Source organism: Castanea sativa, chromosome 4, assembly GCF_040712315.1.
Source record: "Castanea sativa cultivar Marrone di Chiusa Pesio chromosome 4, ASM4071231v1".
Classification (NCBI taxonomy): domain Eukaryota; kingdom Viridiplantae; phylum Streptophyta; class Magnoliopsida; order Fagales; family Fagaceae; genus Castanea; species Castanea sativa.
Window position 1 is genome coordinate 45979746 of NC_134016.1, and position 17175 is coordinate 45996920.

General features: G+C 34.4%; 1 protein-coding gene across 1 annotated transcript in view; it reads right to left on the reverse strand.

The window, feature by feature from the left end:
• The window catches only part of LOC142631785 (callose synthase 10), a 64670-nt gene that overhangs the window by 37030 nt on the left and 10465 nt on the right, over positions 1 to 17175 (reverse strand). The window contains exons 7-27 of the mRNA XM_075806101.1: positions 16847 to 16936; positions 15458 to 15558; positions 15144 to 15261; positions 14384 to 14512; positions 8597 to 8673; positions 8434 to 8512; positions 7946 to 8038; positions 7744 to 7849; positions 7505 to 7628; positions 7203 to 7389; positions 7039 to 7091; positions 5807 to 5867; positions 5636 to 5717; positions 3999 to 4048; positions 3573 to 3659; positions 3317 to 3408; positions 2182 to 2209; positions 1299 to 1396; positions 1098 to 1179; positions 838 to 998; positions 571 to 691 (exon numbers count right to left, since the gene is read on the reverse strand). Of these exons, the coding sequence (XP_075662216.1) occupies positions 571 to 691; positions 838 to 998; positions 1098 to 1179; positions 1299 to 1396; positions 2182 to 2209; positions 3317 to 3408; positions 3573 to 3659; positions 3999 to 4048; positions 5636 to 5717; positions 5807 to 5867; positions 7039 to 7091; positions 7203 to 7389; positions 7505 to 7628; positions 7744 to 7849; positions 7946 to 8038; positions 8434 to 8512; positions 8597 to 8673; positions 14384 to 14512; positions 15144 to 15261; positions 15458 to 15558; positions 16847 to 16936 (2019 nt within the window). The remainder of the gene's footprint in view (positions 1 to 570; positions 692 to 837; positions 999 to 1097; positions 1180 to 1298; positions 1397 to 2181; positions 2210 to 3316; positions 3409 to 3572; positions 3660 to 3998; positions 4049 to 5635; positions 5718 to 5806; positions 5868 to 7038; positions 7092 to 7202; positions 7390 to 7504; positions 7629 to 7743; positions 7850 to 7945; positions 8039 to 8433; positions 8513 to 8596; positions 8674 to 14383; positions 14513 to 15143; positions 15262 to 15457; positions 15559 to 16846; positions 16937 to 17175) is intronic.

Genomic DNA, 17175 nt, shown 5'->3' on the forward strand with positions numbered 1-17175 from the left:
TACTACTTCATTGTGAGAAGGCTCATCATCGATTTTAGAGTTTTGTTTTTACATCTTTTGGAATTTCGTGGGTCATACCTAGAACGATTCCAAATCTACTTTTTGGCTGGTGGAATTGGTTGGGGAAGCTCTCGTCTAACATCTGGAATTTAGTTCCATTGTGCTTATTACGGTGTCTTTGCAAGGAGCAAAATTGGCGGACTCTTGAGGACTTGGATAGTTCCAAAGATCAGATGCTCAGATGTTTGCTTCTTTTAGTGGAAGCGTGGAACTTTATTCGACTAGCCTCGGGCTTGGGAACTCACGACTAATGATTCTTTCCCTTCCTTTCTTAGTTCTCTGCACTTTTGTAATTAGTCTGCTGCTCGGTTTTCTTTTGTTTCTTTTCTCTTTTTCCTTTTTCTTGTAAATGTTGGTTTGCTCTATGCTTTTCATGCATAAAGCAGCCTTTTGTATGCATATCATTCTTACTTATCAAAAAAAAAAAAATATATATATATATATAGTATAGATCCCAGCAGTATCGGTTCCATCAAGTTAAATGATGCACATAGTTAACAGAACACATACCAGGAGCCCAGTCAGCGCCGTAAATCTTGAAAGCACCACTGGCAGCTTCTTAAGAGATAAGGTTATGACAAGTGAACCCTCTGAAATACTGTTGTTGATCTCACGGAAAATCCTCTCAACCCTATCATAAAGGAGGTTACCAAAATAATAAATAATCAATATTGCACATTTAAGTATAGAAGGCATGCAAAATCTATTACAAATTTGGTTGAATTTAAACTGGAAGCATAAAGATTCAAAAAAATACAAGAATGAGTGAGTCCATACCAAAGACTTCCTTCACCATCAACCAGGGAATTTAAAATTTTTTCAATACTAAAATAACACTCTTGAACTGCGTAAGCCATGTATTCGTCCCTACTTATTCTATTCCAAAGATCTGCCTGTGTGTCTTTGCAGTCCAAGGCCAAGTCAATTGCCAACAAGATCTGGAAAAAAAAAATGATGTATTTCAGTAGACATGATATTCAGCAAACCAAAAGCGTCAGTCACCAATAACATTCCAGCTAACATCCAATAAGCCACACCTTACTGCTGAGAAGAAACAAAGGCCATTGGACTAGTCTTAAACTTCCTGTGTTGCTAGGAATAGAGAGCAAGTCCATCTCCCTGGGAGCATTAAAATGAAAAAATGACATTAATAGAAATTACAGAAAAACAAGAAATGGAATCATAAACTACAGTAATGCAATCAGATTTTTCTTTCCTTTGGCAAACAGTTGATCTACCTGTTACTAATAAAATCCTCCTCACGCAAGCTTTTGATTATCTCATTCCAAAATGGAGAAAATAAGGCTGCATATGCCTTGTTCATATCATGAGACTCCTAAAAAGAAAAAATAAACATAATAACACAAAGCCAAATAAGAAAGGTTTTAAACAAACATGTCATAAATTATCCCAAAGAAAAAGAAATGTTTTATTAGAAAATAAAAGTTTTACCAATTTAAAATAAGGGTCCAGCTAGCAGATGCGCTTAGGGCATTTGTTAATAGACCATTTTAAAAATATTTTGATATCACTTTTACGGAAAATATAAAAAGTTGTAAAAAAAAAAAATCAGTTTCTTTTTTCCTTTCCATTAAAATGTTTCTAAATTTATTTACTAAATAAATGCCCTTACGTCATCCGTTAATAAAATCCTCAAAATAAAATAAATAAAACTTTTTGGTCTCAACAATGGGAAATTTTCAACATCACAGGATTTAGAGGCTGATGCATGCTGTTGTTTCATATCAGAATTCAAAACTTTAAATGAAGGTTAGAAGTAGCCAACTAAGTTTACGGGGTTATAGGCATCAACATGGTGAAAGTTCAAATTTCTTTAATATTTGAGCCATACAATCTATAAGAAAAAAAAAATTCTCTTTCCTTTCTTTCGTTTTTTTTTGGGGGGGGGGGGGGCCCAAAAGTTCCCAACAAATGTTCCATTGCTTTTGGACCACTAGAGGTTTCCAATGAAGCTTAAAATAACCAATTTCAAACTGAAAATAATTGTGCCTTCACATCAGAATACAATCCAAGTCACTGAAACAATTTCCTCATGCATCTACAGTAAAATAAATGCTACTACATGAGTAAAACTGTAAAAGCATCAAAGAGATCACTCACCTGAGGTGCTTCGCTGATAAAGGGCATCCTGGAAAAGCACATTTAAAGACTTTATTTAAAAAGAATGATAGAGAAAATGGCCGATATTTATTCACAAGCCATTTAAACAATAGATATCAAAGTCAAAACAAGTTTTTTTTTTTGATCGGTAAGAACAAGTAAACTAATCTTCCATTTGATACAGGCATATTTGCCAAAAGTCAGATAGCTCCAAGCCTTACACTATTCTTTCTTTATTGGCAACTTATACACACACCTAGTGGGTCTTGAACCCACAACCTCACCCTTCATTCCATGATTACAAGAGGAAGATGTGCCAATTGAGCAAAAGCTCATTAGCCTTACAAATTACAATATGATTGACATTTATAAAACATTCTAAATAATATTCTTTCTGTATCAATTTAAATGTCTTGCTTTCCTATTTTCAACTTCCTAAAATATATGCACCCATTCTAAAAATAAAAGTTCATACTTCTTCAATTTTGTACATTACCCTTACTCTTCTTTTTTATTTGGAAAAAGGAAACAAGATTTTTTTTGAAAATGTGCCACCTCTTATATACAATACAGATATTTTAAGAAGATTGTTCCATATTTATCTATTTGTTAATTTTTTTTATTATTCAAAAGATACAATGGGGAAGGGGAATTTAAAATAAAAACTACACATTTTTTGCCATTTGAGCTACAAGGCTCTTGGCTCTCTTAGTTAATTTGATGCAGGGATTATAAGGGGACTGCTGTTTAGGCCTAGAATTGATTAAGGGAAATAAGAGTTGCTTAGAACAGTGAACAAGGTGTGACAAAACCTTCTTAAGAGAAATCCATCTCTTGAAAATAGTACTAGGCTAATCTATGTAATTGCATTCAAAAACTAATCACAAAGTAACTAAAATGTGGTACTTATACTATTTGTTTGGCATTGGAGCCTTCTACGTACTTGACAAGTGTCTAAATCGTATTGGCTATTGCTTAAGCAATCATCTAACTAACTAACTAACTATTCACAAGAGGATTAGGATGCAACAACTTGAAATGCCCTGCATCATAACTATTGTGGCATTTTAAATCAAGCCATATTCTGGGAGAACAGGTAATCAATAAAATTAATATTTAATAAATAAAACACTACCTTTGGGCTTGTGCTTGTGATGAGACAAGATTTTTGACAAGTGCTTCAGGGAAGCTCTCAAAACGTTTATGCACCATTTCAATTGAACGTATCTGATATAAATCACAGGAAGCAATTAACACTATAAGATTTCTGAAGAAAAGAAAGGAGAATAATATATCAAGACATCAGTAAAAAGAGCATTTAGTTTGTAACAAAATAAAAATAGAACCTGTCCCTATTGTTGGAAATATATTATTATAAATTATATTTATACCTCGCCTAACCGAGCTCGCGCACCCTTGATACCACCAACAACTGCTGATAAAAGAGTGTACCAGATGTGAATGTCCATTAGATAGATCTGGAAAAGAGAAAATATATAAAAATGAGATATGACCAAGTACACATACTATATGCATGGTGATGGAAACTTTTATGATATAGGCAAAATGATTTTTAGTTATATAGGCACTGAATAAGAAAGCCCATAGCTGAGTCAAATCAGGAGGTGAGCGTCTCAGTCAAGGTGCAATGCACTTCAAATATACCTTGGCAAGTTACCCTAGGCGATTGTTTTGGCCAACATCTAAACCTAGATTTCTCAAGGGTACTGCCTTGCTTAATGCAACACTCAGGCAGCCACCTAATATTGAATTCATATCCAGATACATTAACACTGAAGCTAAAGAAAAATACTCACAGCCACAACAGGAGCCCACAGACTAGCTATAGTCAATACATTATTGTTATCTGCCAAAATCAAAAACATATGTCAGAAACACATAGCATCTGTTAATATCAAACAATAACTACCAACCAAAGAGTTCTCTCTCTCACTCTACCCCTGACAAATAACTTCATAAGCAACCCCTTTTTCCATCATTATGCGAATTTACGTAAGCTCAACACTTAAAATATTCTTATAGAATGCCTTCTGTCAATGGAAAGTCAATAAGAATAATCTACAAGGAACAAATTGATAAACACTAAAATTATTTAATCGCAACAGGCATAACACTATACAACAAAGCTCAACTAAAAGAAAAAGTCATCTTCATTGTTTCTCTTTTCCAGGAAGTAGTATCAATACAGACACACGGAGACAACCCAAGAATACAGACAGTATACATAAGATTACCAGTAAAAAGAAAAGGAAAATGGGAAAAAGAAAGAGAATACATATAAAAAATGAATAAAAATTTTCATTCTGAATTTTAAAGACTTGCATACAGAAAGAACACAGCAAGAGTTGGTAGATCAATCAGTACATATGAATAGAGACAAATTATTAATAGTATACTGATCTACCATCTATTATTGTCTACTGTTTTATCTTATAAAGATTTATTGAGAAATTTTTTTTTTTTATAAGTTTTATTGAGAATTTCCATGTAAAACTTTCCAAATTAACATCTAGACCATTATCTTCATATTTTAGGTAGGACCTCGACACAAGGGTTGATGTCAACATTTTTTTCCTGGTTTCTAAAGAGGTTGATAACATTGCTTGATTGATTTACCTCAATATTTCCAGAAACGTACTGTTAAGCTTGTTGCATAATCATATTGCAATTTACATCACACATTTGTCACTACTTTGTACATTACCAAATTAACCAATCCTTCAATACATTCCTTAATTTCTGTTTGACATTACACTGACAAAATGCTACCAGAAAATGGTTTTTTATTTATTTATATATAAGTAAAAAATTATGAAATTGCAAATAACAAGTTTTGAACCTAGGAACAAGCTTTACATTCATTTAACTTGCATGTTGACCACTAAGGTACACATGCTAGGTGGTAACAGAATATATTATGTTGACTCAAATTTGATTAATGTAGTGCTTTCAAACAACAAAATATTTTTTTTGATAGGTAATAAAGATATATATTCAAGAACACTCCCTTATGCAGAAAAACATAAGGCAGAGAAAAAAATACAAAGGGAAAAGAAAGAGTAAAAAGAGTAACCAAGTACACAAGAGAGTATTCCCCTATCTCATCTCCCTTCCCCTATATATGTGTGTGTGTGTGTGTGTTTCTCAAAAAAAAAAAAACATAGGGAGGAATCACTAGAGGTGAGTACCCAAGCCCTAGACCAGTCAAACAAAGTGTCACTGAAAGAGGCCAATAGCTGGTCATCCGAACTATCCATGTCCTCAAACGTCCTCCTATTACGCTCCTTCCATAGACACCACATCAAGCATAAAGGAGCTAAATTCCAAATGCTAGACAAATGTTTCCCAGGCCAATTCCACCAACCGAATAGAGTATCCGCAACAAAATATATAAATAAATAAATGAAAGGGTAGATCATAGTGATGAACTTACTCTCTGAGATTAAATCATGCCATGAGTATTCCAAATTTGAAAGGGTCCTAATAAGTCTGGTGGGTTTCACAAGAGGTTTGATCTGCAATAGGAGTACAAATTAACTAAGGACATCGGTGCTATATAAACCCATTCCTAAATATTTACATAAAGTTAGAACACAATGCTTGCCTGTAGGAAGTAAGCAAATGTGAATTTGCATATAAAGATCACCAACCAAAAGGCCACATATCTGCATTTTTTTTTTGGGAGGGAAAAGGGGGGGGGGGGGGGAGAGAAAATTAAAATAATGACAAGTAAGAAAAACTTATAATTCCCAAAGGTCAGATCAAGAATTAAAGTGCAGATTTATTATTGTTAAGATCAAGCATAAAAAGGCCACATTTATCGGTCCCAAAAACAAACATAAGCATCTAAAAGGAAAATAAGAATTCTGACAAGTAAGACACATTTATCATTCGCTATTGGAAGACTCAGATCAAGAATGAAAGTGCCTGTCATCTAATGATTGTATGTCTGATGCAGGGAATGTGATGGGCTGTTTGTATATATTTCAGAAAAAATGAAAGGGTTGAGCTGCTTAGAACATATTGATAGGTGGATAAATACCTCTACAAGAACACATAGTTCCAAATAGCAAAGGCTAACAATTCATTCAAACTGATTAACAAAGAGCTTACATTCTCCTACTTAAACTAGTTGTTTGGCATTGGCAGCCTCTAGATGGTTAACAAGTGTCTAAATCCTATAGGCTAATGCTTAAGAAATCGTCTAACTAACTAACTAACTAATTAGTTACAGGTGGATTAGGATATACACATATAGTTACTTGAAATGCCCTGCATCAATGTCACTCTTCAACAACATACATAATAAGCATCTGAAACTCAATATGGAGCCTATATAAAACATTCTAGACAACGTCCACTTGTTTTATAATATAAAACATAGATAACATAGTGTGTTTAATTAAAAGATAGCCAGCAGGTCTTGAACTTTTCCAAGCTCCATCTCGGCCAATACAGCTTATTAAGAATAGAACAATATGGCAAGGTAAATTAGCATGTTAGTGAGAAGGTTTTGAAAGAAAACAAAGTTTGGACATGTGGATTTTGTTGTATAAGTTGTCTCATGGGGAGGGGGAAAGGGAGATTTAAAGTTGGACATCTAATACAGTGCATTTGGAGGGAATGAAATTCTGAGGTGCTTGATCCTCTTTGCTCCTCGTGTACTAGCCTATGAAACTATTACTTATCATCTACACATACATACATACATACATACATACATACATGTGTGTGTGTGTGTGTGTGTGTGTGGTATATCATCATCTACAGGAAAACATAAATAAATAAAATGTTTTGAAAAACCAATTTTGAACTTCCTTAGGCACAAAAGCAAACCTGCAATAATCACTCATCCTCTCAAAAAGACCACGTCCAACATAGTACCTCTCCTGAAATATGGAGAATAAAAGGTAGAGCAAACAATCAATTAAAATTTCATCATACACTCAATAAACCAATCGTTCAATATTTCTGTAGGGTACGCATTGATCGGAATATACCTGATAAATCCACTTAAAAAATTGAAAGAATGGCTGATCAGACATTGCAGACAGTGCATGACATGCTGGAACTTTAACTATAAGTCCAAGGAATAGGCGTAAAGCTGCATAGACACCCACTACAAGAATGTAAATCCGGAAATAGAAATCATTTGAGTTACGGTCATTTCTTTCCTGCAAAACTTTCCTGCAAAGTAGTACATTTATCAACAAGATTAGCAATATATAATTACAATGAAAATTCATATTTTGGTAGCTGCCAACATAAAAGCACGTCGCAGAGAAGCATATTGTAGACTCACACATAAACGTATGTTACGAATACAGAGCTCAAGCCACACCAGAGAAACCTAATAACCAGCCTTGAGATAGCCATGGCTCTTGCTGTTTTGTAAGCCCCAAACATAAGCAAGACATCTAAACAACCTGTGTGGCACATAACCCGGTTAAAATATATATATATATACATATAAAGGGTGAGATTTGAGATTAATTTATGAGAAATGAGCATGAAAGCATGTGGCAGAGGCAAACAACTTACTCTCTATAAAGTTCATAATTGCAAATGTCGGCCCAATGCTAAGTATTAGCTTAAAAGTATCCGGATGGCCCTTACCGATTCCATTGAAGGCTATAATTGTCAAAGCCTGTAATAAACAGAAGATAACAAGCATTATCTTAAGGATGAATAAGTTAAACTAGAAGTAAACACAACTAGTAATGCATGGACGTAGAATAGCAACCTGGAACATTAAAGCCAAAAAGATCCAAAGACGATGAAAGCTTCGATATAAGTGCAGATATGTCCTATGCTCAACAAAGGTGCTTTTACCAGTCTGCCAGTTCAAGGTTAAAAAAGAGAAGAATAAATAGAAGTCAAGTGAAAGGAGGTAAAGAATCAATAAACATTTTATGCCAGAACTAAATGATAAAAGCAAGACCAAAGCTCCCTTTATTGCCAATTATTATCATCCCATAATTTACCAATTACCAACACCCATGTATGGGTGCACATTCCAGCCAAATTCAATTTTCATCAATTTTCAGTTAGGTAGGCATATTAGATGACTCGTATCCATATTAAATACCAAATCCATGCCATTCCTAGTTCTAAATATAAATAAGGCAAACCTTAAAATGAATTTTTTGTCTGAGTTTCATAAATCATTAAAAACAAAAGGAATATACAAAACATTGGTAAATTTTGGCCACAAATCATCAGCAAACTAACCCTTTTCTTCTTACTAGGCTTCAACAAGAACGGTGACTCACTCCTCATCGGCCAGTTTAGCTCGAAGCAAGCTCTTGACCTACATAAACATTGCAAATAAGGCCAGGAGATAATTTAAAGTCTAGGTACCAAATCAGAGGACAAAATTTTCAAAAAAGTAAACCAAAAATATTCATTGAAGTCATCATAATTCCTCCATGCTGAATGTGCAGCTTTCCCATTATTATTTCTAGCAGCTTCCTGTAGATTAATAAAATAAAAAATAAAAATACTTGCCACAACAATTGAAGTACATATTAACGAAAACCAATATATGACTACCAAAATCACTTTTAAAATGAAAGATAACAAACCTATCAATAATACCATAAAACAACACCATCAGCTCCTTCAAACTAAAAAAAAAGGTTTTCTACTTATTTTTCTTTGATTATTTCCGGACAATCCACACCTTCCTAGTGCAAGCATGACAACCCCAACCACCCACCAACTTTCTAAAAGTAAGAGGCATCAGCCAAATGTACCTTTTTTTTTAATATAAGTAACAAGTTTTATTAAGAAAAAAGAAATGCACCAAGTATGCAAGACATATACTAGATGTACGTCACAACAAAGCTCCGAGGCTACAACGATCTATAAGCTCCAATAAGTTGGAAACAGTAAAGAATCTGGTTGCTGACGTTTACTCAAGTAACTGCAATTTCAGGTATAAACCATTCTGTTCACACCCATAAAAGGTTTCAACAATACATAAGAAAGAAGAGAGACAGTTAATAACATAAAGGGTTCTTTGGAAAGGTCCCCTACGTTATCATAAAATAATTCCCTTTGGACAATTAAAACAACTTCCTCTGTTCATCTCCCAAAACCCAAAGGCTTAAGATAGAATGATCTACTGTTAACAAATTTTCAGGAAAGGGATGTTTAGCGGGAACCAAGAACTTTTTGGAATATAGATGTAAAGTGAACTTTTAATAACTTGGGGGGTGGGGAGTACTGATTCATTGAGAAGCCATCTCATTTTGTCATCCCATACACCATGACTTAAGGTTAGGAAAGTGTCAAGGGGAAACTCCACAGAATCAACTTCCCAGTTATGCAACCTGCTTCAGAAATAAGTCTACAAAGCAACATATTGAACATCGTCGAAACAAATGAGACCTCTGACTATATTCCTTATAAACCCATTTTTAACCGGTATTGCATTCCAAATAAGGTTTTGAGGTTCAAGGTCTCTATCACTCTTTATCCCCTTCTTCTATCCTTTCTTTTCCTTGGAAAATGGTGTGGCAATCGAAGATTCCTCCTAGAATAGCATTCTTTTCTTGGACTGCCACTTTAGGTAATATCTTAACAACCAATAATCTTTGGAAGAGGCATATTATAGTCCTAGATTGGTGCTATATGTGCAAAAGGTGTAGAGAATCGGTGGATCACCTTCTTCTTCAATGTCCTATAGCATATGAGGTGTGGTCTATGGTATTTTGTTTGTTTGGTATCCATTGGGTTATGCCGTATAAAGTTATTGAGTTGTTAGCTTCTTGGCAGGGCAAGTTCGGTAGACATCGAAATATAGATTTATGGAGATTTGTGCCGCATGGTTTGTTTTGGTGCTTATGGCAAGAGCGGAATGCTAGATGCTTTGAGGATTGTGAACGATCTACCCTTGATATAAAGTCTTTCTTCTTCCGTACTCTCCTTGATTGGAGTTTAGTTTTGTCATCTTGTTCTTGTTTGTCCCTCCCTAATCTTATTAACCATTGTAGTCTGGGTTCTTGATTTTTGCCACTGTAGTACATTTCCAATTTATTTGGTTGGCTTGATATTCTTAATAAAATTTCTTACATTATTTATAAAAAATATAATTAAAAAAAGCATAAAAGCAGGTTCTGACTCCAGAACAGGAGAAATTATCATATCAGCCTTCTTAGCAATATCTCAAAGATACACTAAAAATTTTCAAACGAAGAAAAGTTAATTCCCTTTCAAGCAGTCTCAAATGCTAAAATCAACATTGAAAGAAGTTTTCTTTCTCAAACTTATTGAAGTTTATTGATCATCTTCCACTAAAGGATCAATACCCTAACCTAGTTTCTGATGTGTTGGATCCTCCATCACACGAGACAGTTAGGAGTTGGAATTTGTGGTTCCACTGGGATTTTCAAGATTGGGAGATGGAGGCCGTGTATTTTTTTTTTTATCATATTTATTCAAAGCTGAAGGAAGAAGGTTATAAGATTTCTTGGATACATTTTAAGGGAGACCAGTTGCTTTTTTTTCGTGGTTCTTTACATGATTGGTCTCCCTTAAAATTTATCCCGTGTATTCTTTTTTTATCATGTGCATGGGATGCATTTACAAATAAGCACAACTAAATGCATATTAAAATTTTACCAAGTTTATATATCATTTTTTTTTTATAGGTAATCAAAGTTTTATTAAATAAAGAGTACATCGTGTTTACCAAGTATATATATATATATATATATATATATATAAAGAAAGAGAGAGAGAGAGATTAAATTCTATAAGGATGTGGTGTAAAACCCAAATTTTACACCCACCAATCCCAAATTCCCAACATGTCATATCAATATATTACATATTAAAGAATAGACACAACAACATCCAATCAATTCTAATACCGATTTGAAAATCCAAGTCAACTGTAAGTTTATTGAGATATTATTATGTCGATGCACCGCACCAGCACCCGCACCCGAACCCGAACCCCTACCCGTGCTTCCTAGTGTCCTATAAAACGGTTAAAACCTATTTACAAGAACAAGGGGATATCCAAAACTGTACAAACTACCACGGAATTAAACTTATGAATCACACTACAAATCTGTGGGAAAGAATGATTGAACATAGGTTACAATATGAAACAATAGAATTGGAGAATCAATTTGGTTTTATGCTAGGACAATCTACTATGGAAGCTATTTATTTACTTAAACGACTAATGGAATAATAGAGGCTTATAAAGATCTTCATATGGTTTTCATTGATATTGAGAAAGCATATGATAGGGTCTCTAGGGAGGTTATGTGGTGAGTTTTGGAGAAGAATGGAGTTCAACTAAAGTAATACTAATTTGATTAAGGATATGTATAACAAAGTTGTAACTAGTGTGAGAACAAGTGGAGGAATCAAAAGTGAGTTTCCCATCACCATAGGTTTACATCAAGGATCAGCATTAAGCTCATATCTATTTGCACTAATGATGGATGAGCTCACTGAATCGACTAAATTGAGTGAAGAGGAAGTCCCTTGGTGTATGTTTTTTGCAAATGATATAGTTTTAGTGGATGAAACTAAAAGTGGAGTTAGTGCCAACTTGGAAATTTGGCGACACTCTATAATCTAAAGGCTTTTGTTTAAGTAGGACTAAACCGGAGTACATGGAACGTTTCTGCCAGGATACCAAGTGGGGAGGGTGATGATATCCTAATTTGGTAGTTGACTCGTAGTGGTGTTTTTAATGTGCGATCATTTTATAATTCTTAATTGAAGGCCCCTTCTGATTCTTTCTCTTGGCAGAGCATTTGGTGTGTTAAGATGCCTAAAAGGGTGTCTTTCTTTTTATGGATAGTTGCTAGGGGTGGGATTCTTACAATAGATATCCTTGTTAAGAAGAACTTGTCTCTTGTTAATTGGTGTTGCCTATGTCGGTGTGATGAGGAAACTATGAATCACCTTTTGCTACATTGTAAGTTTCTCATGCTTTGTGGAGTGAAGTCTTTCTTATGTTTGGGGTTTAGTGGGTGATGCCAAACACAATTGTCTCTCTTCTTTTCGCTTGGAGGAATTGATTGGGTACTTTTTTTATATAGGTAATAAGAATAATATTGAAAAAAAGAAGAAAGCAAATATAAGGTGTTCATGATGGTGAACACAAGAAAAAGAAACAAACAACAACAAAGAAAAGAACTTAAGGGACGATTATAAGAGAAGATCAATGATAAAAGAACAATTCAAGGAACCCTAGCACCTAGACCAATCAAAAGAGTTCTCTGGCATAGAGCTTGTAACTAAACCAGCGATTTCTCAATATCCTTAAAAGAGCGACGATTTCTTTCTGTCCAAACAATCCACACCAAACAGCCAGGAACCTTATTCCAAATGTCTAAATTAAATTTCCCCAACTAGTAGCTCCAACAAAACACCAAACATTCCACAAAAACTGGCATGACCTATTGGATCCCAAAGACCTGAAGCATATGCACCCACAACGAGTGAGCTACAGGACAATGGAGGAAGAGATGATCCACAGATTCCTCAATACAGCAGCACATACAACACCGATTCACCAAAAAGAGACCCCTGAGCATAAGATTATCAAAAGTAAAGATCCAACCATGAACTGCAGTCCACAAAAAGAAAGTCACCATTTTAGGAACCTTAACTTTCCAAATACCCTTTCAAGGGAAACTAGAGATAGAAGCACCCCAAATCTTATTATAATAGGACCGAATATCAAACTTACCATTCCCATTAAGGCACCAATGGGAACTATATCACCCAATACCCCTAGGAATCCGAGATTGAATGAAATCAAGGAAAGAGAAGGCAGCTTCTAATTCCCTATCATGAAAGTCCCTATAAAATCTCAAATTCCAAACTCTATCATTTCCATCCTCCTGATAGCATAGAACATCATAAATGCAACCTTCCTTGTCATTTGAACACGCATACAACTAAGGATAGAGCATTTTAAGTGAGTTATCCCCAACCTACCTATCATGCCAAAAAAGAATACAAGAGCCATCACCCACCACTAGGGCCAAATGTTTGGAGAAGCTCTCCCATCCTTCATTAATACCACACCATAAACCACACTTGTGGGCCCTTCTGCAGACTTTAGTATTCCACCCCCCTTGACCCACTCCATATTTAGTGGCAACAACCCTCTACTAGAGATATGGAATTGGTTGGGACTTATTCTTCAAATGTTTGGAATATGGTACCCGCGTGTCTTATGTGGTTAGTATGGAAGGAACACAATGCCCAAACTTTTGAGGACATTTAGAAACCCATAGACCTGTTGAAGACTTTGCTAACTAGGACTTTGTTTGAGCAGCCTTGTATTTGGGGTCTTACGCATTGTATTTCCATGTCTGATTTCCTAATTAGGTTAGATTTTCCATTTGATTTGATTGTATTTGTTGCAAGTGCAGTGAGTTTACAATTGTAACACATTGTACTTTTCCTATCAATAAAACTCTTATTTCCTATCCAAAAAAAAGTTTAGTAAAAGTAGAAACAAAGAAAAAGGGGCAGTAATAATTGATGGCCAAGAGATACTAAAGAGATAGAGCTTTCGATACCTTGCATCAATAATTCCTAAAGACGAAGAGATTGAAGAGGATGTGAATCATAGGATAAGAGTAAGGTTAATAAAGTGGAGAAGCATATCAGGAGTATTGTTGATTGAAGAATACCTATTAAGTTGAAAGGAAAATTTTATAAAACTATCATACAACCAAAACTACGCTCTATGTACCGAATGTTGGGGGGTTAAGAATCTACATGTCCATAAAATGAATATAGCGGAAATGAAAATGTAAATATGCATAAGTGGGGAATACACGAAAAGAAAAGATTCAAAATAGGATTCAAAATAAGGAAATCCGTTTAAAAATAGAGATAGCCCCTATTGATGAAAAGATGAGGAAGAGTCACTTGAGATGGTTTGGTCATGTTCAGAGAAGAGCAAGTAATGAAAAAATTAGAAAAAGTAAGTCGTTCCAAGTTGAGGGAACAAAAAAAAAGGTAGAGAAAGACCAAAAATAACATTAGTAAAAGTAATAAATAAATTAAAAAAAACATGCCAATTCAGGGAGTAACAAAGTGCATGAATAGTGAAAGACATGTCCTTTTTTTTACTTGGCAGAGAAGATGACATAAGATACATTCAAATCACATGAATAGTGAAAGAACCACTGACCGCTGCCAATGTCTCATATATAGGGCAAATGATTTTCTCAAGAAAGGACACAGAACCACTTTCAGTTATACAGCTGGCAGCACGATTAGCTTCTCCATGATCCAATATTGCATCCAATTCTTTTGCCATCTGAGAAACGCAACTGATTATAATAATTTCATTACTATAGATAAAATATAAAACTACAATCATCAGATTTCTAGCAAAACGTCTCTTTCAATTCAGATAGACATTAAAAATATACATGAATAATCATCAATATAGGGTCACTCTCACCCACATCATCGTCAATAATGACTTGTTTCCATAAATCGCTGTGGCCCAAATATTCTAACATTTTACACAATATATATATATATATATATATTTATTTATTTTCCAGGCTGAATGTCAACTGAAAATAGGTTAATTCTTAGAGCACACGGACTCCAACCCAGCAAGCAGAAAAATAGAAGGATAATAAGAAAGGGGAAAGAAAGACGAAAAGAAAAGAAAAAGAGTCTCATTTTGTTTCATGGGGTCATATATAATTTACATTTCTATGATATTGATCAGTTACGTAGTAAATTAAAGAATAATACTTAGCACAGCATGATTTTGTAGCACATAAGATTTACAAAGAAGTTGTCAGTGCCAAAAAGACATTTTCCATCTTTTATAACAGAACAGATGATTATTTTTATATAAGCATAACAGAACAGATGATAATAGCAGATCAAAGGTCAAAACAAAAAATTAAGCACCATTATTAGAAGCTTACATGGTGGAATATATAGCAAATGCATTCAGGAAGGAAACGGACATTTGCAGCTTCGCCCCATATAAGAAAGTACAATGAAACCAGAAAAAGCTTCCTGTCCCTACTAATTGCTTCTAAACTGTGGAGATTTAAACACAGATAAGTCATGAGTTCAGAGGAACCAAATTTTTTATTAGTAATATTGGCCCCTAGGGGAGGGGAAAGGGGAGATTCAAACTAGTAACCTCCGCTCATGAGGCATGGTCCCCAGCCAATTATGCTATCCCTTAGGTTGAACCAATTATTTCAAAATAACAGCAGGTTTCAGAATTGACCTGTTCCAAACAGGGCGTATGCGCAAGTACTTGCACCACTTAATATAATTATCCAGCACTTTCAAGAAAACCTCATCATTTATTGCCTTCTCATCTATTTTCTGTCCAAGACACAAGAAAAAAGTGATATCTGTCAATTAACATCCACAAGAATCCCACCAATCACCTTTCCAATACAATGTAAGATAACTCATTACAATACCACCCTACAATCTACAAAAATATAGATTAGCATAAACCGAAAAGAAGAGAAGTGGGAGAAAAGCCATAACAAAGACAAGAAAACAATACCAAAATAAAATAGTAGGGCTTAAAAGTCCCGACTGAGCATATCCACCACATGTATACATGGCAAATAATGACTACATGATTCAAGTACTTTCAGAATGCCTAACGTATAAAGGTATGAAGGACTATGTTTAAAGTTTCCAAGATAAGCAACAAAATAATTTACACAACATCCAACTTCATAGAAACATATAATGTGCAGATGAGCAGTAAGCGCATTCACTCCCCTCACTAAATGCTTGGATGCTTGGTTGTAAATACCACAACAAACTCATGTTGCGATACAGTGCAACCCCCCCCCCCCCCTCTCTCTTCCCCTAACCTTTTTTGTCTCCGTAGTTCACATCTTTAGGTTATCCGTACCATTAATTTAGGAGTAATAGCTTCAAAAGTGAACAAAAAAACCTTCACAACCTCCACCAGAAAGGCTGATAAAACCTTACATACAGATATTCAAAACTTTAAGATTCAAATTACAAGCTTAATCTAATAGTAATAGCAAGCAACAATTTGTACATAAATTAAGGACCATGAATTTAATACATACATACATATATGTATGTGTGTGTATATATATATATAATTTTAAAAAATTTATTTAAAAAAATCCTGACTGAATTGTGCCTTCATGAAATAATATAGTCTACAACTAACCAAATATATATTCTGTGTATTAGAAAATAAAACTCTGAAATTCAATTTAATTCTGCTTCAATAAATTTCAGGACGTTGATCAGGCATCAATGACCCCATAAATTCCCCTCTAAAAAAAAAATAAATAAATAAACGACAACCTATCTTCTTATAAACTGGCACAACAAATCAATTGATCTGCGTATAAATCAATTGATACCAAAAAGATCTTTGCATGTTAATGATTCATCTACAGCTTCACAAAGAGAACATAATAACAATCATTGACTAGGAACATAATACAAATTATAAAAGCATATTGATCTATTCAATCAAGACTCTAAAAGTTGTTGAAAACAAAGCAAAACTCTTAAACTAACAAGCTGAGTAAATAACAAGCAAATGAAAAGCCTGATAACCTGAGCATTATGAAAATTGATTCACAAATAAATTATCTGAAACTCTTACCGGATCAGCCTCTACAGGTATGCCAAGTCGAGTTTGTGCATTTGCTATTGTAAGAACAACATTCTCACGCTGGTTCCTTACATTATCTTTCTGCATACAAGAAAGTCAAATTACTCGACTAAGAAACAGATGACAGGAGGGAAGATAAACAGAGTATGCTATTAGAATATGTAATCACAGAATAGTAATTTATATGTACATCGGCCAAAAGGTTTGCTGATGTGGTACTTAAAGGCAATCACCTTAACTCTGTGTAGGTGGGTTTCAAACTAAACATGTAAAGCAAATCACAACTGAATAAACTTTTTTGAAGATTATGCAAAACCTCT